This window comes from Drosophila mauritiana, chromosome 3R, assembly GCF_004382145.1.
Source record: "Drosophila mauritiana strain mau12 chromosome 3R, ASM438214v1, whole genome shotgun sequence".
Lineage (NCBI taxonomy): Eukaryota > Metazoa > Arthropoda > Insecta > Diptera > Drosophilidae > Drosophila > Drosophila mauritiana.
The window spans coordinates 26,304,327-26,326,040 of NC_046670.1; the positions used below are offsets into that span (position 1 = coordinate 26,304,327).

Consider the following 21,714-nt stretch of genomic DNA (forward strand, 5'->3'; position numbering starts at 1 on the left):
GGGCCTTTTGTGCTTGTGAAATCATCTCAAATTCTTGCATCTTTCCTTCCTTAAGATATGGTGGCGCCCAGGCGTGCACCTTCTGCGCCATCTCCTCGCTGGCCATCGAGATGGAGTACTGCAGCACGGCGAACGTGTACCAGTACGCGAAGCTGTACCACAACAAGCGACCCGGGGTGTGGACATCCAGCGAGGACATCCGCGTCATCTACAACATACTTTCATTTTTGCCTGGCAATTTGAACCTGCTGAAGCGCACGGCGCTTCGGACTGAATTCGAGGATGTGACAACGGCCACGCCGGATCTCTATAGCAAAATATGCAGCAATGGTAATGTTCCACAGCATGTCATACTGCAGCAGCAGCAGCTGCACATGCTGCAGTTGCAGCAGCAACACCTAGAAACACAGCAGCAGCAACAGCAGCAGCAGCAACAACAGACAGCACTCAATGAGACAGTCAGCACACCAAGCACCGACACTAATCCAAGCCTCTTGCCCATTCTGTCATTGCTACCGCCCACAGTCGCTCCTCTGTCCTCCAGTTCATCCATCACACCACCACCACCAAGTACTCCAACACAACAATCCCCACAAACCATCCAACTGCCATCGCATTCGCCATCAGACCTGTCCCACCAGATCTCATCCACAGTCGCCAATGCAGCATCACCGGTCACGCCAGCAACTGCAAGTGCAAGTGCAGGTGCCACACCGACGACTCCAATGACAACAACAGTCCCACCCACAATACCTACAATACCATCACTCGCATCCCAGAACAGTCTAACCCTTACTAATGCCAATTTCCATACTGTTACTAATAACGCTGCTGATCTGATGGAACACCAACAACAACAAATGCTGGCCCTGATGCAACAACAAACGCAACTGCAACAACAATACAACACGCACCAACATCACAACAACGTCGGTGACTTGCTGATGAACAATGCGGACAACTCACCAACCGCCTCACCAACGATCACCAACAACAATCATATAACCAACAACAACGTCACAAGCGCAGCAGCGACAGATGCTCAAAACCTAGATATTGTAGGCTAAACTAAAGATAAATTTACAGAGAGGGAATTTAAATCATTTTATAAATGTTTAAATATAAATACTTAAATTTAAACCTTACACCTACGTACATAGCGATGTATTTATTAACGTCTAAGTCGTTTAAGTGAGAGCAGAGCGTCTAGCGCTGTGTCCATAAATTATTCAACTATTCGTTTTACTTTAACTTTACTCTCAGTTGTTCCCCCAAAACAATCTAAATTATTTTGTCTTATGTAGTTTTTATATCGTAAACATAGGTTTTTATACACCATACTTTACCCACATTTAGTCACAAGGGAAAAACAAAACAAGAACGAAAGTCAGAAGCCGCAGTGAAGAACAAGAATAATCGCAAATCTAAAGTGGAAACGTAGCAAAATGCACAAATCGAACAAGTAGAGTTAATAACATATTTGTCTAATCATTTAAATACGCTGATTACACATAACTAACGTTAATGCAGGCTAATGCTGCACACAATTGTGCCATGATCTTTTAAGCTCCCCCAAGCAAACAACTCCTATTAAAGTAATGTTGAATTATTAGTTGAATTGAATTAGTTGATTGAGCACTCAATTCGAATCGATTCAGTCCGTCCTAGTATCTGTTATCCTTTTGTTTTTGCCTTCCTATCAATTGGTTCCAGTTTTAGACAGTTTAATGCAAAAAGACAAACTCAAGCGAACCTAGCTACAAATTAATTGCGAATTTAGTGGGCACTAAGCCGAGTTACCGAGCACTCTACACCACACCACACATCACTGTAAATCCCAATCAAAGCTAAGTAAATCACACGATTTCCGCACAAAGCACAAGAGCATCACGAAAATTTGTAAATACAGCTTAGATAAAAGATACTGTATAAATGTCAGAGGTCAGAGAACCCAGCGCACTCTGCAAAGCTAATAATATTGTAAAAATAAAAACTAAATTAAGCGAAGGCGACAACTATAAGTGTAAATCGGCAAGTAGTCGCAAGCAAAGTATTATTAAACTATACGATACGCGTGAAAAGTGAGATAAAAGAAAATCCCAATGAAAACCCAAGCTTAAGTTTTGTTTTCCTCTATCGATGCGTAAATCTAGCCTGTACAGTTCTTAAAGTTAGCCCCGAATTATGATTAAACCTAGCACTCTGAATGGCCATAGCCAAATGGTTTGGAGCTCTCCAGATCGGGCAGATAGAAAGTAAATCCCCCCCACAAGTAATTTAGTGAATATTTTTACATTTTATATGTAAAGTATTGGTGGAAAAGAAGAACATACGAAACGATGAACAAACATGTTTTAAAGACTGGTTTTTTGTACACTTTAACTTGAATAAGCATGATACTGATTATGTAAATGATTATTATGAACGAATGTCAAAGGTCCTTCAGTTGCACCCCCGCAAGACCTGTCCCGAATGTAGTTTCCACCCAATCTCATGTAGTCAGACTACATGCGGCTGCAGACCGAGGATTTGGGAGCACCCTTCAATATCCGATCGTATCAATCCAATCATTTGTCAGCTGATACCAAATAGGCGGCTCTGCATGTTAACCAACCAACTAATGACCAATTTTGTGAGATTTTGTTTCTTAGGCACTAGACCCGACTTAGGCTAAGACTACTTAAACGCTAGAAGGGCTTGTAAATTTCTCATACCGACACCGGCGGTGGTAACAAATGCTTCATCTGTAATATAACGACAAGAATCATATTATTTCGAATACTAAGGCAGAAAACTATGCATTTTAACTGTTAAACACATAAATAGTAGTGCGTATGATGCAACTATAGGTGGATATTTCCATGCATTATGTACATAATGTTGTAAGTGAAAAGAACGAAAAGAAAAGCTTAATCAACTGCATTGCGATGGAGCAATGAACACCTTTGGGGATCCACACAGAGTTCTACCGAAATCCCCCAATTAAATGTGCACACTCTTTTCGAGCAAATGGAATCCTTTCCGCGACTAAACTACCTTCACACATTAACTAAAGTAATTGAGAACGATAGAATCAAGGCCACAGATACGACAGAAGATTATCTAATTGACGGTGTTATGCAATTTATAAATGTGATGAATGTCAAAGTTAAGCGTAAACAATTTAAAGGCAACCGAAGAAAATACAAAAACACAAAAAAATACAAATAAATATAAATATAAATATAAACAAACGATTCATGAGAAAGAGCTGAATGTAGCGAGAACTTAAGTATCTAAGCATGCCCACGATTTTAGAGCTAAGCGAATAGATGAAGATACAAATACAAAAATACAAATACCCAGAGGCAGACCATAGGTTTTAAAGAACGAACGAAGCATTTGCCCCACATCCTGACAGGTTCCCGCAGCTTGTAGAGGCCATTGCAGCAGGAGGAGGCGCCACAGAGATCGGACAAGGTCTCGCGATAAACAGAATTAATGATATGAGTATATGTATGTATATGTATGTACACCTAAGCTAATCGTAAGCCAATGAAAGTTGAAATGGACTAAAGATACATGGAACAGACATTGAAAGCGTCTAAATAAAGAACATCAAATTGCAAACTCACCCTAGCTGGGCGGACGTGTCTCCACGGTGAACTCCACGTGCATCAGCCCGAACTGGCTGCGGGGCAAAACATCCGGGGTCCAGGTCACCAGGACTCCATTGCCGACGTAGTCCTGCGGAATAGGCGTTTACTAACCAGCTCTTTTCATTTCGAGTCCCAGCTCACCTTTGGAGCCGCTTCGAACAGTATCTTAACCATGTAAAGGCTGAGTCTCGGGTAGACTACCCGCTTTTTCGGCTGACCCGCCACCTGTGGCTCCATCCGTGGACGCACGTAGGGAACGAAGTGTCCTTCTGGATGCCGCTCGAAAGCGCGATCCAACTGCAGCTGTATGTTGGAGGTGCTGAAGATGCGCTTCGCGGTGTGCGGACTCGCAAAGTGCCAGGTGTACTTGCTGAGGCCCTTATGTTTGCCCGATTCTATCACAGTTAGCTTGTCCAACGGACGTCGCTTGACTCCAGTACTGAAGCTCTTGCAAAAGTGCGAAAAGGTTTCCTTGTGCACATGGAAGTTCTGTTGCACCGAGCGCTTGGTAAGCGTGGCGTTCTCCGTTTCCAATGGCTCGCAACTCTCGTTTAGCAGCTCGATCACATGATCCAGCCATGCCGAGTAGGATAGAGCCGGCTGAACGGAAACGTCCAAGCAAACGGATGCTGCCGATGCTGCACCATTCACTATTAACTCCCTTTTGGCCGGCAGAGAGGGCTGCTTCACGGACTTCACTTCGGTCACTATTTCCGAGAACTTGACCGGTGCCTTCTTGACCACCGATATGGTGGCCAGCTCAATGGGCAGCTGATCGGCGACCACAGAGGGCGTGGCCTCGGTGAAAATGGGCGGAGCAGCTAGGATGTTGTAGGGTTCACTGATCAAGGGCAGTTCTATATCCTCGCTGCAAATATCCAGCTGGTCGGTGGGCTGAAACTGATCCATCAGCTCGATATTGCAGTCGGTTAGCTCGATGGGCTCCGCATAGACATCGCAGTTGGACAAGAGCTGCGAGTCGTTGGCATAGTGGATCAGGGCATCGTTGGTGCTCGAGGTGCTTTGGCTAGAAGTGGCGGCCTGCATGTTGTCCAGGTTAAAGACGCCCTCGGAGAAATTCGGCAGGGCAAGCTATAAGCACGAAATGGTTGAAAACTGCTCGAGGTGAAAGGTATAACTCACATCTAGTTGGTCGCCAAAGATAAGTATGTCCACCTGCGGGTCTAGCTCATCCACCATGTCCAGGCTGAGCCGCAAATCCTCGGTGGCCACGTCGCCCAGCGGAGTTTCCAGCTGCGAGGGCATCCAGAAGGTCTGCAAACCGCTGGTGAAGTGGCCATAGACGCGTTTTCCCTGCGGCGAACTGAGGATGCCAGCCAGGACGAGCAGCAGGTGATCGCAGATCTCGTCCTGCATCACCAGCGAATTATCTGGCTCCACAATGATCTTCAGTTTGCGGCAGGCGCAGGCGTAGCTGCTCTTCTTCTTGGACAGGCCATTGGCCGAGACGGTGACGTGGAGTCGAGCCGCTGGAAAGGATTCGGAGCGCTCGCACTTGACGGCGAATGTGGAGTGATTCAGGCGCTGCACTCCCGGCAGGTGCTCCTCCTCCTCCGCGTACTTGTACAGCTGCCAGAGGTTCTGCTTCTGCTCCAGGCTGATGTTCAGGTTCCACAGCACCTCGCGGGACACGCGGTAGACCTGCGCCTTCGCGAACTCGGCGCCCAGCTCCCGGCAAGCCTTCACATGGACGCAGTCCGTCGGTTCGCCTCCCGTTCGCTTGCACGACTCCACGAAGCACTCCGCCTTGCTGGACACCACTGCAGCGTCCGGCTGCAGCGACAGCGTGACGTCCTGGATGACCACGAAGTTGCGCGGCTGCTGCTCCTTCTCCTTGGTCCTCAGCGAGTATACAGTGGAGCCTGGCCGCAGCGACACCAGCTGCACGGCGTCGAGAACGTTCCTGCGCTGCGGACACTCGGAATTCTTGCAGAGCAGCGCCCGGTTGCCGTTGATGGCGCCGCAATGAACACACTTGCGAACGCCGCGCATGGTTCTTGCATCTTAAATTCCAGGAAAACGGCTACAAAATTCGCTTATTAGATTTCGCAAAAGTTTGCCGGCTTTTGATTTGCTTGGCGCAGTGTGGCCGTTTCGCCCGCTGATGCCAGCAGGGCTGGCACGCACATTCTACATATTAAATTAATTTATAACGGGAATATACTCTTATATTATTGCTACGGTTTTTGCATACACGGTACATATATTTTACTTTTATTTTACATAACATTTGGGCTATTCCAGCCAGCTTGTGTAGAGAGCGCTCCGCAGCCCTGGTGGCATCAGCCGCTTGTTATCGATAACCAAATTGGCTGCTTCAATAAGAAATTTGTTATTTCAATTTAAAGTTGACTTTCCGCTAAAATGACGCATCCGCTGGAGGCGCCGCAGCGCAGCCGCAAGTACCCATTCGTGCACATGCGCATCGCGGACCACAGCGCGCTGGACACCATCGAGGGGCGCCACAACTGCCGCCTGTGCAACCGATCGCGCAAGTTCTTCTGCTACAGCTGCTGCGTGCCGGTGGGCGAGCTGGAGGAGCTGCTGCCCTGCCTGGAGCTGCCGCTCCAAGTGGACATCATCAAGCACAAGAAGGAAATCGACGGCAAGAGCTCGGCGGTGCACGCGGCCGTTCTGGCGCCGGCGCACGTGAGGATCCACACATTTCCGGACATCCCCGACTATCGCGAGGAGACGGGCGTGGTGCTCATATTCCCCAGCGCCACTGCGCTCACGGTGCCGCAGCTCTTCGCGCGCAACGTGCAGCTGCAGATCGGCGACAACTACGGGCTGCCCAAGGGCCACCACATGGGCACCATGCTGCGCAGGCGAATGGACGAGGTGGAGGTGAAGGAGTTGCAGGAGGACGCAGATGAGCCGGAGCAGGCGCGGCGAACCTGGACGCTGGACAACCTGCCCGTCCGCCGAGCCGTCTTCATAGACAGCACCTGGAACCAGAGTCGCGGGATCTACGCGGACCCCAGGGTGCGCGGCCTGCGAACGGTGGTGCTGCAGAATAGACTGTCGCAGTTCTGGCGCCACCAGCGCGGCAGTCCGCGCTGGTACCTGGCCACCATCGAGGCCATTCACCAGTTCCTCCTGGAGGTGCACATCAATGCCTGGGGCCTGAACGACGCCTACCGCGGACTGGACAACCTGGAGATCACCGAGGGCTTCCATCAGCTGGCGGCGCCGCTGACCAAGCAGGCGGCTAGCGAGGATGTGGGCAGGGAGGCGCCCTACAATGGGCAGTACGACAACCTGCTCTTCTTCTTCGCCCACATGTACGATCTCATACACAAGTACTACGACCACAACGACCTCATCGCCTACCGACGACCCATCTAGCGTTCTAAGTAGTTTGTATCGGAATTAATGGATATATATTGGATGTAGTGAGAAGTACACGTAACTGCTGGCCTAGACTACTGCTCCCACTGGTCCTACTGCTTCTTCTTCTTCTTGCCCTCGTCGCCGGACTCGGAGCTCGACGACTTGGCGTCCGTATCGATGGGCTTCTGCCACTTGAGCGCATTGCGACGGTACAGCGGCCACGGCGGAATGGTGATCTGCGCGGGAATCTCGTTCGTTTAGCAATGGCTGCGCTACCACGACAGCTACTCACCAGCGAGGAGAGCACGAATCCGGCGCCCAGGATGTACACGGTCTGCGAGAACTGCTGCACGAAGGCTCCGTAGGCGAGGCCCACGATTCCGAAGAACGTGATGATGAAGCGCGACCAGCGCTCCGCCTTTCCCTGCCCCGCGAAGTCCTGCGGCGGGGGAGTGCGTTAGTGTTAGTGCCAAAGGCTGCGCGGCATACCTACCATATGCGTCTGGATGTCCAACATTTTGTGCAATTCCCAAGCTGCGATTCAACAATTTTCGCGTAAACAATTTTCTTTGCGGCACGTCAGCAGCTGAATGGTGTGACCGTGCTAGCGGGAAATGCCAAGCGGATGGGAATATACTGGAATTGGGCAATGTGTGAATTTCCTGTTATTTTCAAGCTTGCTTATTTCCCTCTTATTCAAAATAAATGTGCTTGAAAAATAGGGAAATTGTGTGTAGCTTTAAATTGTTTTTTATGCAAAATATAAAATATGCAAACAAAATAAATGAGTTTAAATTCTTTCAATTATGTTTTCTTATGCAAAAGATGCACCACCAAACAAGTAAAATAAGTTTAATAATGCATAAATGTATCTTTAAATATAATTTTAAGCCACGCAGATTGATGCAAAATAACAGCCCATTTAAAATACAGTTTATGCAGTTCAAAGCGAATTACTTGATACATATATGCATGTATATTTTTTAAGCATTTATAGTAATTTTATTGAAAAGGCTTGCGATGTGAATAATCGCTCGTTGTTCATACATATGTATATTTGTACAATGCGTTCATAACGTGGACGTTCTGGCTTGTGTGTCACTATAACTAACTAAATAAGTTAAAGGGCGAAAAGGTGAATGTAAAGTGTATGCTATGGTTCCCAGTCTCGAGGACCTCGCGGCTCCCGATGCATGGCAGGACTCAGGCGCAGGACTCACACCCTGGCGGCCTTCGTGCGCCGCAGCTGGACGACGTTGATCACGCAGACGAGCAGCCAGGCGAGCAGGGCGATCCAGGCGAAGACCAGGGTGAAGTACAGGCAGGCGGCGGTGTTGATGCGCCCGTAGCGCCGCCGCTCGTACGACACGCTCTCCACCAGGTAGTCCATGAAGTCGAAGACGGCGGCGCACGAGAGCCGCGACTTGATCACGGGCACAATGTTGCCCACGCCCTGGATCTCCTTCAGCAGCGACTCCCTGTACTGCTTGCAGGTCACCTCAAAGCCGTCCGTGAACACGGCGGAGTAGACCAGTTGGTACACGGCCATTATCGTCGAGATTACAGTGGCGGGCAGCCCTACGGTAGTTGGGTATTATATATATATTTAGTTATGCTCGGAGGCGGTGGATACTCACAGTAGTAGGGCGAGAGGCCATCGGGCGTGAGTTCCGACTCGGTGGTCACCACGATCATGTCGCCGGAGCTGCAAGCAGAGAGCAGAGAGGTGTAAGCAATCAGTTGATGGTGCTCCAAGTTGGAGCCCATGGCATTACTCATAGCCAGACGAACGAACGAGTGTGGCTGGCCGATTAACCCCATTGACCCGCAGACACCCGATCGCGATCACCCGCTCTCTTACCGCTGGCGGATGGTGGCCGTGCCCGCCTTGGGCTTGCCGCGCCCGATGCACATGCGGTAGCCGTGGTAGACGCCCAGGACGACGGCGAAGAGCAGCGGCAGCAGGAGGCCGTAGGTGGCGAAGTGGCAGTAGGCGACGTTGCCGCCCTCGAAGCTGTTGAACGTGCTCTTGCCGTGCAGCACGCAGCCGCAGTTGGTGTCCGGGCAGGCGTTGAGCACGTACTGCCAGTGCGTCCAGGCCACCGCCGAGGTGATGCAGCAGACCAGCGAGGACACGATGGCCAGCGGGTAGAGGAGGGACAGGGCTCGCTCCGCGTAGTACGACATCGTGCGAATGGTATCGATGGCTCCTGGGATCTGAAATGGGCGGACTAGTCAATAGTGATAGGGAACTACTACATCTTCGGGATCTTTGATCTCCAGCCAGGTCAAGCTGATCTTAATTCAACTTAAAATACTTATGGCAATGGGCAGTCCAGTTGATTAGACCTAATTAATTGAGCACTTTTCGAGCACTCAAATTGCTCATCTAATTGTAATTACACCCAATTCGTTCAAGATGATTGCTTAAGCGCAATTGTGGGTGGTTTCGTTTTACATTTTCTTAAATGGAGGAAGAACTTATAACTAGCCATGCTAATTTATCCGCAATTTTGGGTTTGTAACGAAGCAACATAGAAATAGATACTTTCATGTTTTAGATCTTAGCTTTGAGCCAAGTTACTAACAATTGTTAGCTTATCTAATTAGTTAAGAAACTCTTTTTTTGAGGATCGTGAGCATCTCTAATCAGTTGAAACTTCAAATCGATAACTTTGCAGCAACAACAACAACTCTTTGGGCGTCTCTTAACACACACACACAGTCGCACTCACACCTGCACACCCACACAGAGAACAGATTGCAACGCGCACTGTACCAGATATAAACAAACTATAATGTTTGCAGCTACTTCTTTCGGTTTCCTTTTAATCAGCTGAGTATCGATTGCGCAGGGCGGTCAATTGTTCGCTAATGCTGTTTATTTAACACATTTCTCACAGAATTCAGGGATAAACAGGAAAACTGCACTGCTGACACATACACGCACACAGGCGCACTGCAGGCACACCTACGTTTATCGATATCGATAGGCGGGCGACCGAAGAAGCAACCGAACGGTTGAGCGGCGAAGAAACGACTGAAACGGTCGAACAACCGTTGTTTCGCCACTGCGTTCTGATCAGAACGGGCCGAGGCGCTAGTGCAAACGGTTATGGATGTCTGGCAGCGCCAAACGGGCAATTCAAATGGAATTTCCGTTACAAGTGATCTGTGTTTTAAATTTTTTGATTAATTATTAGGGGTTTTATTTAAACTAAAGCGCAGTTTGTATAACTATGTTTTCGAGCTATGTAAGAAGTGCACTTTGCCTTGAGTAAATTTCCTGAGAAAAAAAAACGCAGTTTGCCGAGGTGAAAAGCATCAGTTCTCCCAGTAAATCCAATCATGGCATTCTCAGTAGTCTCCAGCCTGCTCCTCGTCGGGATCTGCTCTCTGGCCTGCGTCCAGGTGGCCCGGGCGGAGTGCTGCACCTCCCGGGAGCTGTTGGAGTTCAAGATGGACAGAGGCGACTGCCAGGCTGTGCGTGCAATTGAAAACTATCCCCACGGCTGCGAAGTGGCGATCTGCGCCGATGGAGTCGCCCAATTCTTTGGCTGCAACTGCGACGGCGGCTGCCTGACCGGCGATTGGTCCCAGGACTTTGTGAGGAGGAACAGCCACTACGGAATCCAGATCCTTAAAGCCACCAGGATACGATTGTAGCTTCTTGTTCGGCCATTTATCACATGTGATAATAAAGTGAAGCTTTAAATGCATCCAGAAATTAGTAATTAATTAAGTTTACTTTATATATGCATGAATATGATAAGGTTTCCAATTTCTAATCAAATTACATGTAGTAAGCAGTTTGATCTGATTACTAAGAACTATTTCTAATGCTTATTTGCAAACTTAAATTCCAAGTACTTAGCTATTAACTAAGACTATGCAAACTATTCTAGTTAAAAAACACAACTATCATCAAAATCGAAGATGATATAATAGGTTTCTGCTTCTTATGCTGATTTATTGAATTAAATCCAGTATTCAAATCATAAGAATAAATTTTTTGTAAAAAACAGCGGCATTTATAATTTCTGTTTCCCAACGATGGGCCACGCCCCCTGGGCAACCGCCCCTCTGTTGGCCGCTCGCCATGGGAAAAGCAAATGACGCCTGCACTCGCAGAGATCGCCCCGAATAACCCCTCCATAGCCACGGATGTGGGTACATCCCCAGATGCCCATGTGCCCATGTACTCCGCATGTAGTACGATCAACTAGCCGAGTGAATTTTGGCATAAACCATTTTCCGCGGACGCCTGATTTTCTCAGTTTTCTCAGAGTTGTGGAGCCGTCGAGAACGCGGAGCAGTCGCCCATGTAAAGCCGCCGAATCCGTCGATTTCCGCCGGAATCTAGCAATCCAGTTTGCCAGTAATTTGCCGCAGAATAAGTGAATTGCCAAGTGAATTTCCCCAGTGATTGCAACTTGCAACGAAAGTGCGAAAGTTACGAAACTACTTTTTCCGCGTTGCACTTGCAACCCCAACAGTTTTCCACCAGATCCGCCAGCTGAGGGAAAACTATTAATAAATCGGGCGAAGGGTGAACAAATTGTGATCCGACGCCCCTCTTCTCCCCCTCCCCCCTCAAATCAAAAGGCAAAAGTCGCAAGTGAACAATGTGTGTTCACTGAGTTTGCATAATTGTGAATTTGCTATTTTAATCGCCTGCGGGCATCGACTAATTAATTAATTAATCGCTTTCCTTCTCGCACTCGTTTATTCGTAGAAAGTGTCTAACAATTTCGTTTGATCAACTAATCAAATGGGTAATTAACTGAATAATAATTGAGTCTAAAGTAACTGCTTTTGCTTGCTTACTTAATATACTCATGCTTTTCAGAAGTTAATAAATAACTAATAGACAACTGAATATAGATTTCCTATAAATGTGCTCCAAAATGTGGTAATAAATTAACTTAGCTGCTTCTATACTAATTTCTAAATAACAATTAGTTTAAAATGCCTAAAATTCAGTGTGACTAATTGGGAAAGCCTTGCAGAAATAGTTTAGCTCATGAATGAATGTATCTCATAGTATGTATGCTTGTATCTATAGCACACACTAGTATAGCCGGCACATCTCCTCCCTTAGCTAGATACATAGATACATGGATTCATAGATAGAAGCGGACCGATCCAGAAACAGAACCACCACACATACATACAGCTGAAACAGCGAACACCTTAAGCTTTCCGGCTGATCCCGATCCAAATCGCGAACTAGAGCGCAGTGCCCACCATGGATAATTGGAATGTTTTGGCAGCGCAAACCTCCTCGCAGGCCATCGGACTCCACGACTCGGGTGTGGTGAAGACCCGACTGGTGAGTACCCTGTACATAGAACATACACATGTGTAGATAGATATAGATACAGATGTAGTAAACAAAACAAAGCCAGACAGAATAAATGGCGTATATATATAGAATTCTTGGCAACAAACATCGTGCACTGAGAAAGTAAAAGGGGTTCAAAAGCAATTATTACTATTAAATATAGTATGCAAAAGCAAGCAGTGCGGAAATGTATCTTATAGTAGGCTCTAAAGGATAAAGCACAGAAGTTTATTCCTCTGAAAACAGAGGCACTTTCAGATGCATCTAAAAGTATCTAAGAAGTAGAAGATAGTGAAATATCTTAAGATGATATCTTAAGATCCTATGCTTATCCGTACCTATAAAAGGTGTTGCATACTTTTAGACACCATAGTACGAATGTTGAATCTCTAGAGGAACGCAATAAGTACGAAGCACTTTCAGATACTTTTAGTAAAATATATGGAGATACTTTTAGACAGCTTACTAATGATTTTGAATCTCTAGAGAAGCGTATTAGGTTAGGCAGCAATTATCACCACTTCACCAATGTTTCTCCACGTGCACCGCCGGGTGGGTGGTGCTGGTGGTTCTAGTGGTTCTAGTGCGTGAGTAGTGGGGCGCCCGTGAACAGCACAGCTGATGCATCCGAAAGTAGAGTGATAGAGTGATGCGAGGTGGCAGTGCTCTCGTTACTGGCGCTGGTCTATAAATACGCCTAGGGTTCTCTTGAGTCCACTACTGCCTGGCGGATCTTTGGAGATTCCGATGGCACGTCGATGGGAATGCGGCTCGCAGTAGCGCGAAAGTAGCTCGATACGACGGATATTCTCGGCTCGCAGGCAGAGCACGCGTAGTTTGCTATATAGCTATATTTTATATAAGCAAGTGGTTCCGAAACATCCGCACCCAGCCATGGATATATCCACCGATATCTGGGGTCAGCTGGCCGTGGAGGCCTCGCAGGTCTACCTCTCCGACGGCACAGTTCGCAGTCCCTTCGCCGATACGGTACGATGTTGGGAATTGGGATATTACCAAGGGAACCCACTCAGATCACTCGAAACTGGGAGAGCATAAGAGAGCGTATCTGTAGAATCACTCACCCGTAGAATATATAGCACCACATTCGCGCTCAACTATTCCGATCTGTCCGTTTTATGCGCCCATTCAAACGTTTAGTTCCATTTGGAGATCATATTTGAATCATTTAGATCCACTATATATCGTGACTCTCATCCGCAGACCATTGAGAAGCTGCCGGACAAGGTGCTGCTGCACATCTTCTCGTATCTGTCGCACCGCGAGATCTGCCGCCTGGCCAGGATTTGCCGGCGATGGCGCCAGATTGCCTACGACACGCGGCTGTGGAAGAACGTGAGCCTGCGACCGGAGGTCTCCGGACTGCACGTGGGCTCGCTGGAGATGCTGCTGCAGCTGATCTCGGTGAGATTCGGGCCGACGCTGCGCTACATCGAGCTGCCCATCGAGCTGATCACGCACACGGTGCTCCACGAGCTGTCCGCCAAGTGCCCCAATCTGACCCACATGCTGCTGGACTTCTCCACAGGTGGGTTCGTGCGCCACGGCGCCGATTGTCCGGCTTAAACTCTAGAGTGTCTGTACTTCGTAGCCATGCAGCTGCACGACTTCAGCGAGATGCAGGCCTTTCCCACCAAGCTGCGCTACATGTGCGTCTGCCTCTCGGAGGTGATCTTCATGGAGGGCTTCATGCGCAAGATCTACAACTTCATCAACGGCCTGGAGGTGCTGCATCTGATCGGCACGTACGAGAAGTGCGAGGAGGAGGAGGAGGAGATCTACGAGGTGATCAACGTGCACAAGCTCAAGTCGGCCACGCCCAATCTGCGCGTGATCAACCTGTACGGCATCAACTTCATCGACGACTCGCACATCGACGCCTTCAGCTCCAACTGCATCCAGCTGGAGTGCCTGGCCGTCAACTTCTGCAACAAAGTGACCGGCTCCACCCTGAAGACCCTGATCCAGCGCTCCAAGCGCCTCACCTGCCTGCTCATGAACGGCACCAGCCTGAAGTCCGAGTTCGTGATGCAGGCCGAGTGGGACAAGTGCGCCCTGCAGGAGCTGGACATCACGGCCACCGATCTCTCGCCCGAGTGCCTCGTGGACATGCTGACCAGGATCCCCAGCCTCAAGTTCCTCTCAGCCGGACAGATCAATGGCTTCAACGACGGCGTTCTCAAGCAGTGGATGGAATCGGGCACCACCAGGTGAGCTGAAACAGTAGCTCCTCTATATAAACACTCCGATAGCAGTATGATTTAGGTCGCTCATTTCCCTGGACCTGGACTCCTCGGACAACATCTCGGATGAGGGCCTGCTCAAGTTCATTCAGCGCCAGGGTCACCAGCTGAGCGCCTGCTGCCTCTCGGGCATGCCCCACATCACCGACCAGCTGTGGATGAGCATCCTGCCCCTGCTGGGCAACTGCAAGTAGGAGATTCTATTGGTCATCAAATTAAAGATGTTCTTATGAGCTTATGAACTTACCCTGCAGGATCATTGTCATGGGCACCGCGGAGAAGCTGGGCGTCAACATCCACGTGGACCAGCTGATGGACACCATCGCCTCGAACTGCGGCAACTTGGAGCGCCTGGAGCTGCGCTGGGATCCGGACAACCTGCGCTTCTCCGACAAGAGCCAGAAGGCCATCGATATTCTGCGCGTCAAGTGCCTCAAGCTGCGCTGCATGGTGCTCAGGTGGGTCTACATTAGACTCCTATTTCTATGCAGGATTTACATCAGTATTTCGCTTCCAGCGATGGTCGCTACTATGAGACGGTCAAGGCCAACTTCGAGCGTGCCGATCGCATCACCGTGGTGCGCACCACCACCTGCTGCCGGGTGTCTCCCTACCACCTGCTCCGCAACTACAACGATTTGATTTTCAACTAAGGAGTTGCAGTGGCTTGGAGTTTCAGAACTGAAAGGCAAGAGAGGATGGGTAGATTTTGAAGTAATCTTTGTGCACTTACCCGATTGCAGAGCTCTGGAAGGGATTCCACCCACCAAAGGGGCAGGGGAGGCAATGTTTCTGTGTGTTTTCGCTTAAAATTAGACTGTTTTTTAATGTTTTCTGTATTTTCCGCTTCTTTCGTTTAATTACTTTAAATCTAAATAAACGTACATAGGTAATTTAAATAAAAACAAAACAAGGATTTGCTTATACAAGTTATTTTTACATTACAAAATTATACAACGCAACTTTTCGCCTTGCTCTCGGTTTTTAATCATTTCAATCCGCGTTGATTCGTGTTTTGTTTTTAACTAGATTTACTTGGTAACTTGATTAAATCATTTTCAGACTTCACCACATAAAATGTTTATCGTTTTTGCGTTTTAGCGTTTTGCTGATGATTTTTACACTGCTCTCATCCATTGCAAACTTAGGGCTAATTTTTTTTGTGTGTGTTTCAACATTTTTGGATCAACTTTTTACCATAAACTTAACGTACATATGTAGATCATCTCCGTTTCAATTATCGTCTCATTACCGATCAGCTATTATATGCATGGTATATAATTTAGTTAAGCATGGCTGCGTGAGTTATACATACGTAATGTCTGTGCCTATGACGATATCGGATCGAAGGTGGGTGCTGTGGTCGAGTGCGGGTGTTGGTGTGCTGGTGTGTTGGGAATAGATTGCTCTTTGGGCAGGGGGAATAGAGAAGCCTTGGGTCGCTACGAAGATTTGCATTTATACATAAGTACACTAACAACACACAGAACGTTTCCAAGTAGTAAGATATATATAAGAAACGCAAGGTACGCCGAGCGCTCCCGTTCCGTCCGATCCGAACCGATTCGGTCCTATCCTACCCTATATATGCGACTACTGCTGGTCCTGCGACATCCGGAACATGTGCGTCGTGTTGCTGGCCGCCGCCGTGGCCACAGCAGCAGCCGAGGTGGCCGTCGGCGGCGGCGGCTGGGCGGATGCGGACATGTAGCTGCTGTCGCTGCTCCCGCTAGCGCTGATTCGGTGGGTGGCGCTGCTGCTGGCTACGCTGACCAGCGAACGCGCCTCGCCCACAGCCGCTGCGGATTCCACGATGGCCGACACTGCATCCGCTCCGATCGTCGCCGCTGCGCTGGAGGAGCTGGTGCCGGCCGCCTGTTCTGGTGCTTCGACTGGAGCGCGCTCCGGAGAGCGTCGCGGCGCAGCTGCGTTGTTGCCGTCCTGCAAGTTCAAGGGATAGATAGATGTACATTGAAGCTAACGAACAGGAATCCCCATTTGATACTCACGTCTCGCGGGTATATCCGTATCGGCTGCTCAGCCTGGGCAGCTGCCGCTGGCTCCGCCTCCGGCGCATTCTCATCCGCCTTGTCCGTGTACATCATGATCTCGTGGCACAGGGGGCAACGATCCTGGACGTACAGCCACTTGCGCAGGCAGACGCCGTGGAAGAAGTGGCGACACCGCGTGATCTTGGCGGAATACATTTCCTGTATGCAAAACGATAGTTGAGTCACGTGGAATGCTACATACAATGGATACAATACGCACCTGATAGCAGATGGCGCAGACATCGTCGAATGCCTGCAGCTGGGCAGGAGTTGCCTCTGGTAGGGCTGAGATCTTGTGGACCGCCGAACGCCGCTTCATGAAGACCGACCAGCCCGCCCGTGCCTCGCACCAGATATTGAAGTAGGCGTGGATGCACATCATGATCGCTCTGATGGCGCCGCCTGTAGCATTTTGGGCTATCAAGTTATAGTTATCGGTACACAAAATCAACCAAATAAAAATATTACATGCACACATAGAACAGAAAAGCTGGACGCGTACAAAATGGACTCGATATCGAGATGGACAGATCCGATGCCAATGAAATGCGGTGATGAACACTCGCGCTTACTCATGTGTTAATGTAACAGGGACGGGACACGCTGCGCGCCAACTTACCAGACTCGAAGACCAGAATCCAAGCACCGTTGATGAACAGCAGGATGCCGAAGCAGAACTCGACCGAGTTGCCGAACGCGCGCACGTAGTACAGGTAGTCGTCCAGCTTCTCCCAGAAGAACTGCCGCCGCGCGTCCAGCAGGAAGAGCGTGTAGGTGGCCAGCGAAACGAGAACCTGCGGTAGAAGTAAAAGATGTAGCTCCTGAAGCGGACAAATCGCATTCGCACGCACCTTGACGATGACCTCCACGGAGAAGGCGGTAACCGCCAGCAGCCAGGTGGAGATGGATCGCTGCGACCAAAGGTAGTAGAGCAGGGACACCGGCATCACCACGAGGAACGCGCAGACGGAGAGGGCGCGCACATGGCGTTTCCGCGAGGGATTCCGTGCCGCACTGAGCGACATCAAGATGGGCGACACGATGTTGTGCAGGAAGTGCAGCAGAGCGGTCATCAGCAGGCACAGATTGCGGCATAGCCGGATAAAGCGTTTGTCTGGCGACAGCGAGGTTAGACCCGTCTGCAGAGCGAGGATGTAGAAGAGCACTGCGGAGACAGTGCCCAGCGACTTCTCCTCGTCGTTGTCGTAGGTGAGCAGGTACCACTGGAAGCCGCGTCCGATGTAGTGGCAGATCATCGAGATGACGCCCGTCATGCCCAGCACCGCCGTTAGGGTCTCACAGCCGTCGACGAGCAGCTTCTGTGTGGCCGTCATTAGATCCAGGGGCTCATCCGATTCCGTCGTGGCCAGGGCATAGCCTCCTTGGATTATTCTGAAAAGCAGGGTGTTCTATTCGATCATTATGCATTTAAACCAGTTAATCTGTTTGCTTAGACCATTAATAACAGAAGATCCAAATGGACATAAAATGTGATTGATGGCCTTGTTCCATTGACACATTAACGCTCCAAATGCGAGAATTAGAATGTTCCACGTGCATGATTAACATAAATTAATGAACCGCTTCGGAAACGAAACCCACCTGATGGTCCAAAAAACCCTCAGAACGTTGGGCACATTGAGCCTCTGCCATTCGTTTTCCATGAGCGCCGACAGTCCAAAGTTGGACACAAAGTTCATGGCGTACTGGTATCCGTTGTAGACCGTGCGACTGGCCTCCATGGCGCTCTGCATCAGCGTGATCTTCGTGAGGATGATGGGCGTGAAAGCGGCCACCACGGGCAGGTGTTGCACCACCTTCGCCGGCAGCGGCAGCATGGCCAACAGAATTGGACTAGCGAAGATGATGGGCATCGATCTCTGGACATTCTCGAACCTCGGTCCCAGGTGGATGTAGGCGAACAGCATGCCCATGAACCACTGGGCCATCAGATGCGGCGCCAGCGACATGACCACGCCGCCCGAGTCCAGCAGCCTCGTGGTGTTCAGCGACATGAGGTCCTCCAGCATGCTGGGACTCCGCTCCATCAGCGCCAGCGCACTCACGTTCGACCAGTAGGACAGGAAGGTGAGGCCCAGCGAGGTGAGGAACATGTAGACCATCACCAGATGCCGGGTCCAGAGCATGAAGATGCACGCGGCGGACAGGAAAGCTGCAAAAGCACACAGATTGTGAGTCAGGTATATCTACGTTTCGCTGGCGTTCAAAGTGCGCCCGATAAGCGGCCCTTGGAATTCTGGATGATTTCGTCAGCAGGTCGGAAACAATGAACTCGAAATAACTTAATTGCCTGTGTTTACGTTTTGGGTTCGATGGGAATGCTCAAGCTAGCAATTCACGCTTTTTAAGGGGTAACTAACTATTCATTCATATAAATACTTGGCCTTTTTGCTTGAGTAAGCATTACATTCGATTCTGCGATTACTTGTTATCTCAATTCTACTCATATCTAAGTTATTTTCTAAGTAACTGGGGACTAATCCTTGGTGAAAGCGTTCCCAGAACGCTTCTATGTGCCCTTGGCGAGGCAAAGTAACCCCTGCAGATGACTCACCGAACACGCAGAACACGAACTTGACCGTGGTGATGCTGAGCACATCCGCCAGCGTTTGGTCCTTGGACAGCTCGTTCATCAGCGAGTTGAAGCCGGAGCTGAGCACGCCGTTCGTTTTTGCCGTCTCGGAGGCGTCCTCGATGCTCTGTTCCAGCACAGATTGGGCGGAGGAGGTCATGTGGGAGATGGCGTCGCCGGCGCGGAGTCCGAAGAACTCCTTGATGCTGGCGAACGGATCCTGGCTGGATGGCACCGCTGGCGCTTCCGTGGGCGGATCCAGTGCGCCACTGGCCTTGTCCTTGTCCGGATAGAGCCACGAGTGCATGCCCATTTCCATCTTCAGTATCTCATCCATGACCATCACCGGTGGCACGCGCATCATCACGTCCACCAGGCCGAGAACCTTCGTCCGCACGGACATGGCTCCCTATCCGTAACCGTAACCGTATCCCGTATCCTTCTCCGGGCTTTTGGCCTCCTCGCTTTGCTTTGCTGATCCCGCGTGACTAGGCACTAATCGCGAGCCAATCGAGCTCCAATCTGCATTTGTTGTGGATTCGCCTTCGTCTTGGATTTCGCAAAAAACAAAAAAATAGTCGAGAATGACGATTTGGCTGCCCGCGAGTGAGTGAGTGTGTGGGTGCGTGTGTGTGAGTCCGCCCGCAGCAGGTGCAAATTCCCGCTGGCGCGTCGTGGAAAAAGGGTGCTGCTATCTGCTTGGTTTCGTTGCGGCTGGCGGCTCGTTTGTGCTCCGCTTTTTTTTTCCACACAATTGCGCTGCGCTCTAAACTTTACACTTTTCGCAATTGGTTTTTGTTTTTCTCCTCTGCTTCTCCTCCTCCTTCTGCGACCCAGCTATCGATTGGCGCTGCTGCCTATCGCTACGGTCGCCAGTGCTGCTCCGCGGCCCTGCTTTCGCACGACTATCGATTGTCGCGGCCAGCTGATAGTGTGGCGCGCTTCTTAAAATTCCCTCTGCCTTCGCTTTTTAAAATTCGCAGCAGCGAAGATGCGCTTGTTGCTGCGTGTCGGTCTGGGGTACTGGTAATTTTAGGTATTCTGTTCAAAAACTACTTTCTAACGGGTCTGGTCTAGCCTTCTGTGTGCTATAGAGAGACACTATTCGGCAGAGTTTACTTTAACTTGAAATTGATTGAGGTTTAGGTAGCAATTTTGTTACCACTTGTTGCTTTAGTTATTGTTAAAACATTTAACTAGATTTACTTTTTAGTTTCTAACGATAATTACAGTTTTAAATTCACTCAATGTAAAGCCTAAGCTGGCGTTACCAGAGCTGTTAACTGATATGTCCAGTGTTGACTAGTGCTGCTGTTAGCTTGGCGCGCTGTCTGCGAAATTTAAATTTGCTCTGAATCCGAAAAGCAAAAACTATTCAGCTAGAATACTTGATGAAGGAAGGTATTTCATTTAACATTATGCTTACAGAGAAACGAGCGAACCCCTGAAAGCATTTCCTCTGCTCATATTTCCCGAAATGCCCGCAGTTTCTAGTTCTAAAAGCGAACATTTCCTGCATTCTTGCGAATGCGCCCAATTCCAATCCGTATCCGCAGGGCCCCGAAGTCGTTTACGTGAATTTCCTCAATTGTTCGGCCATTAACTTTTGCCATTTGCCACCTTAATTGTTGTTCTTTCTTGTTTGTGGCACACAGCGCCTGGAAGACGCCCCACTCCGCAATCCCCTTCCCTTTTTGCTATGCAAATGCACAAATTGAGGCAACGACAACGGCAAATGCGATGCAGTCCGCATTTGGGTTTCGTTTTGGTTTCGTCCCCAACGCAACGCTCGTAATTATGCGCAATTGTTTAGCGTTTAGCTAGGAAAGTTCAACTAACATAATTGATTTTTCATGCCGCGCCACAAGAATTTTAAACAAACTGCACAGGTCATAACAAAACAAACAGCCGGTTACTCAGTCGAGGAATGCATGCTTGTCGATTTTTCAGTACTTCAGTTGTAGTAGTAGAAATGAAATACATGCCTAAATACATCCACTACATTTTGTTAATATAATATAGCCAATATTACTTATTTCCAGCTTGGTAATTTGCATAGTTTTCAGGAGTTTTGGGCTGGCGCTTTGTGTTGCATACTTCGTGGGGCTGCAAAGTGCGCACTGGCGATTTGAATTTCATTTTGGCGGGACGGGCAAATAGCTAACACTCCCAGAGGCACTGGCCGCCCAATATGGGCCTCATATATTCAACGTAATCAGTGTAATTGTCAGCGCAATGAGCCGGGGGAATCGCTGGGATACTGGGAGCCCAGTTCGATGGCTCCAAGCATCCAGGATCCGCTCTCTTCGCGGGTCTCACGCACGGCAATTGTATAATTTATCGCTCCAGTTCTAATCGGCAGCTGTCAGGAGGACGCCTGAGCTGTTGGCCAGGTTGGTTGGCCAGTCCAAGATCTCGGGGGAACGATTTAATTCGCTGGCCATATAAGTCGGAAATTTGTACGTTGATT

At 49.2% G+C, this 21,714-nt stretch overlaps 8 protein-coding genes across 22 annotated transcripts in view; 4 read left to right on the plus strand and 4 right to left on the minus strand.

Moving 5' to 3' along the window:
• Positions 1-3,592, plus strand: part of LOC117145378 (tyrosine-protein phosphatase 99A) — a 112,453-nt gene extending 108,861 nt beyond the window's left edge. For 2 of the 6 annotated variants that reach the window (XM_033311004.1, XM_033311007.1), the window contains 2 exons: positions 56-330; positions 526-3,592. In XM_033311004.1, coding sequence (XP_033166895.1) covers positions 56-330; positions 526-1,067 — 817 coding nt within the window. In that variant the 3' untranslated portion in view covers positions 1,068-3,592. Of the gene's footprint in view, positions 1-55 lie in introns of all 6 variants that reach the window. The other 4 variants (XM_033311003.1, XM_033311005.1, XM_033311006.1 and 1 more) reach the window with 3 other exon arrangements.
• Positions 1-5,759, minus strand: part of LOC117145379 (uncharacterized protein C2orf42 homolog) — a 171,806-nt gene extending 166,047 nt beyond the window's left edge. Inside the window, exons 1-4 of one of the 2 annotated variants that reach the window (XM_033311011.1) lie at positions 4,782-5,759; positions 3,780-4,730; positions 3,615-3,726; positions 1,686-2,744 (exon numbers count right to left, since the gene is read on the minus strand). In XM_033311011.1, coding sequence (XP_033166902.1) covers positions 3,616-3,726; positions 3,780-4,730; positions 4,782-5,651 — 1,932 coding nt within the window. In that variant the 5' untranslated portion in view covers positions 5,652-5,759 and the 3' untranslated portion in view covers positions 1,686-2,744; position 3,615. Of the gene's footprint in view, positions 1-1,685; positions 2,745-3,614; positions 3,727-3,779; positions 4,731-4,781 lie in introns of those variants that run through there. The other variant, XM_033311009.1, reaches the window with a different exon arrangement.
• A 189-nt stretch (positions 5,760-5,948) lies between these two features.
• LOC117145384 (DTW domain-containing protein 1) lies at positions 5,949-7,607 on the plus strand. Its single transcript, XM_033311018.1, has one exon. The coding sequence runs from the start codon at positions 6,024-6,026 to the stop codon at positions 7,005-7,007; it is 984 nt and encodes a 327-aa protein (XP_033166909.1). The 5' UTR covers positions 5,949-6,023; the 3' UTR covers positions 7,008-7,607.
• LOC117145386 (signal peptidase complex subunit 1) lies at positions 7,017-7,603 on the minus strand. Its single transcript, XM_033311019.1, has 3 exons — positions 7,486-7,603; positions 7,285-7,431; positions 7,017-7,228 (listed from the first exon to the last, which is right to left on the minus strand). The coding sequence occupies exons 1-3, from the start codon at positions 7,507-7,509 to the stop codon at positions 7,103-7,105; spliced, it is 297 nt and encodes a 98-aa protein (XP_033166910.1). The 5' UTR covers positions 7,510-7,603; the 3' UTR covers positions 7,017-7,102.
• A 362-nt stretch (positions 7,608-7,969) lies between the features above and the next one.
• Positions 7,970-10,049, minus strand: LOC117144894. Of its 4 annotated transcripts, none has more exons than XM_033310317.1 (4): positions 9,968-10,049; positions 8,854-9,209; positions 8,630-8,697; positions 7,970-8,570 (listed from the first exon to the last, which is right to left on the minus strand). In XM_033310317.1, exons 2-4 carry the CDS (start codon positions 9,177-9,179, stop codon positions 8,209-8,211), a joined length of 756 nt encoding a protein of 251 aa, XP_033166208.1. In that variant the 5' UTR covers positions 9,180-9,209; positions 9,968-10,049; the 3' UTR covers positions 7,970-8,208. The 4 variants fall into 4 exon arrangements, with proteins under 4 accessions (XP_033166208.1, XP_033166210.1, XP_033166209.1 ...); XM_033310319.1 differs by having other exon boundaries at positions 9,937-10,000; XM_033310318.1 differs by having other exon boundaries at positions 9,894-9,977.
• On the plus strand, positions 9,887-10,791 carry LOC117144896 (protein Diedel). The gene has a single exon (XM_033310321.1). It carries the CDS (start codon positions 10,341-10,343, stop codon positions 10,656-10,658), a length of 318 nt encoding a protein of 105 aa, XP_033166212.1. The 5' UTR covers positions 9,887-10,340; the 3' UTR covers positions 10,659-10,791.
• A 479-nt stretch (positions 10,792-11,270) lies between these two features.
• On the plus strand, positions 11,271-15,663 carry LOC117143029 (F-box/LRR-repeat protein fbxl-1). Of its 5 annotated transcripts, none has more exons than XM_033307416.1 (7): positions 11,271-11,370; positions 12,094-12,324; positions 13,561-13,885; positions 13,949-14,567; positions 14,623-14,790; positions 14,855-15,058; positions 15,118-15,663. In XM_033307416.1, the coding sequence occupies exons 2-7, from the start codon at positions 12,241-12,243 to the stop codon at positions 15,251-15,253; spliced, it is 1,536 nt and encodes a 511-aa protein (XP_033163307.1). In that variant the 5' UTR covers positions 11,271-11,370; positions 12,094-12,240; the 3' UTR covers positions 15,254-15,663. The 5 variants fall into 5 exon arrangements, with proteins under 5 accessions (XP_033163307.1, XP_033163308.1, XP_033163310.1 ...); XM_033307417.1 differs by having other exon boundaries at positions 11,290-11,370; positions 12,058-12,324; XM_033307419.1 differs by having other exon boundaries at positions 11,301-11,370; positions 12,122-12,324.
• Positions 15,664-16,039: 376 nt separating this feature from the next.
• On the minus strand, positions 16,040-20,297 carry LOC117143028 (protein TRC8 homolog). 2 transcript variants are annotated; one of them, XM_033307414.1, is made up of 7 exons: positions 19,227-20,297; positions 18,254-18,824; positions 17,503-18,043; positions 17,271-17,445; positions 16,872-17,053; positions 16,610-16,810; positions 16,040-16,541 (listed from the first exon to the last, which is right to left on the minus strand). In XM_033307414.1, exons 1-7 carry the CDS (start codon positions 19,645-19,647, stop codon positions 16,194-16,196), a joined length of 2,439 nt encoding a protein of 812 aa, XP_033163305.1. In that variant the 5' UTR covers positions 19,648-20,297; the 3' UTR covers positions 16,040-16,193. The 2 variants fall into 2 exon arrangements, with proteins under 2 accessions (XP_033163305.1, XP_033163304.1); XM_033307413.1 differs by having other exon boundaries at positions 16,872-17,068.
• Between the last annotated feature and the right edge of the window lie 1,417 nt (positions 20,298-21,714).

Coding starts and splice junctions, on each gene's coding strand:
- LOC117145384 (XM_033311018.1), top strand. CDS start 6,024: ATGACGCATCCGCTGGAGGCGCCGCAGCGCAGCCGCAAGTACCCATTC.
- LOC117145386 (XM_033311019.1), bottom strand. CDS start 7,509: ATGTTGGACATCCAGACGCATATG. Junction 7,432..7,485: donor TGGACATCCAGACGCATATG/GTAGGTATGCCG, acceptor CCCCCGCCGCAG/GACTTCGCGGGGCAGGGAAA. Junction 7,229..7,284: donor GATTCGTGCTCTCCTCGCTG/GTGAGTAGCTGT, acceptor ATTCCCGCGCAG/ATCACCATTCCGCCGTGGCC.
- LOC117144894 (XM_033310317.1), bottom strand. CDS start 9,179: ATGTCGTACTACGCGGAGCGAGCCCTGTCCCTCCTCTACCCGCTGGCC. Junction 8,698..8,853: donor ACGGCCACCATCCGCCAGCG/GTAAGAGAGCGG, acceptor CTCTGCTTGCAG/CTCCGGCGACATGATCGTGG. Junction 8,571..8,629: donor TGGCCTCTCGCCCTACTACT/GTGAGTATCCAC, acceptor CAACTACCGTAG/GGCTGCCCGCCACTGTAATC.
- LOC117144896 (XM_033310321.1), top strand. CDS start 10,341: ATGGCATTCTCAGTAGTCTCCAGCCTGCTCCTCGTCGGGATCTGCTCT.
- LOC117143029 (XM_033307415.1), top strand. CDS start 13,231: ATGGATATATCCACCGATATCTGGGGTCAGCTGGCCGTGGAGGCCTCG. Junction 13,886..13,948: donor GCTGCTGGACTTCTCCACAG/GTGGGTTCGTGC, acceptor TGTACTTCGTAG/CCATGCAGCTGCACGACTTC. Junction 14,568..14,622: donor ATGGAATCGGGCACCACCAG/GTGAGCTGAAAC, acceptor AGTATGATTTAG/GTCGCTCATTTCCCTGGACC.
- LOC117143028 (XM_033307413.1), bottom strand. CDS start 19,647: ATGTCCGTGCGGACGAAGGTTCTCGGCCTGGTGGACGTGATGATGCGC. Junction 18,825..19,226: donor GTTCGTGTTCTGCGTGTTCG/GTGAGTCATCTG, acceptor GTGCTTTTGCAG/CTTTCCTGTCCGCCGCGTGC. Junction 17,069..17,270: donor GATTCTGGTCTTCGAGTCTG/GTAAGTTGGCGC, acceptor ATAACTTGATAG/CCCAAAATGCTACAGGCGGC.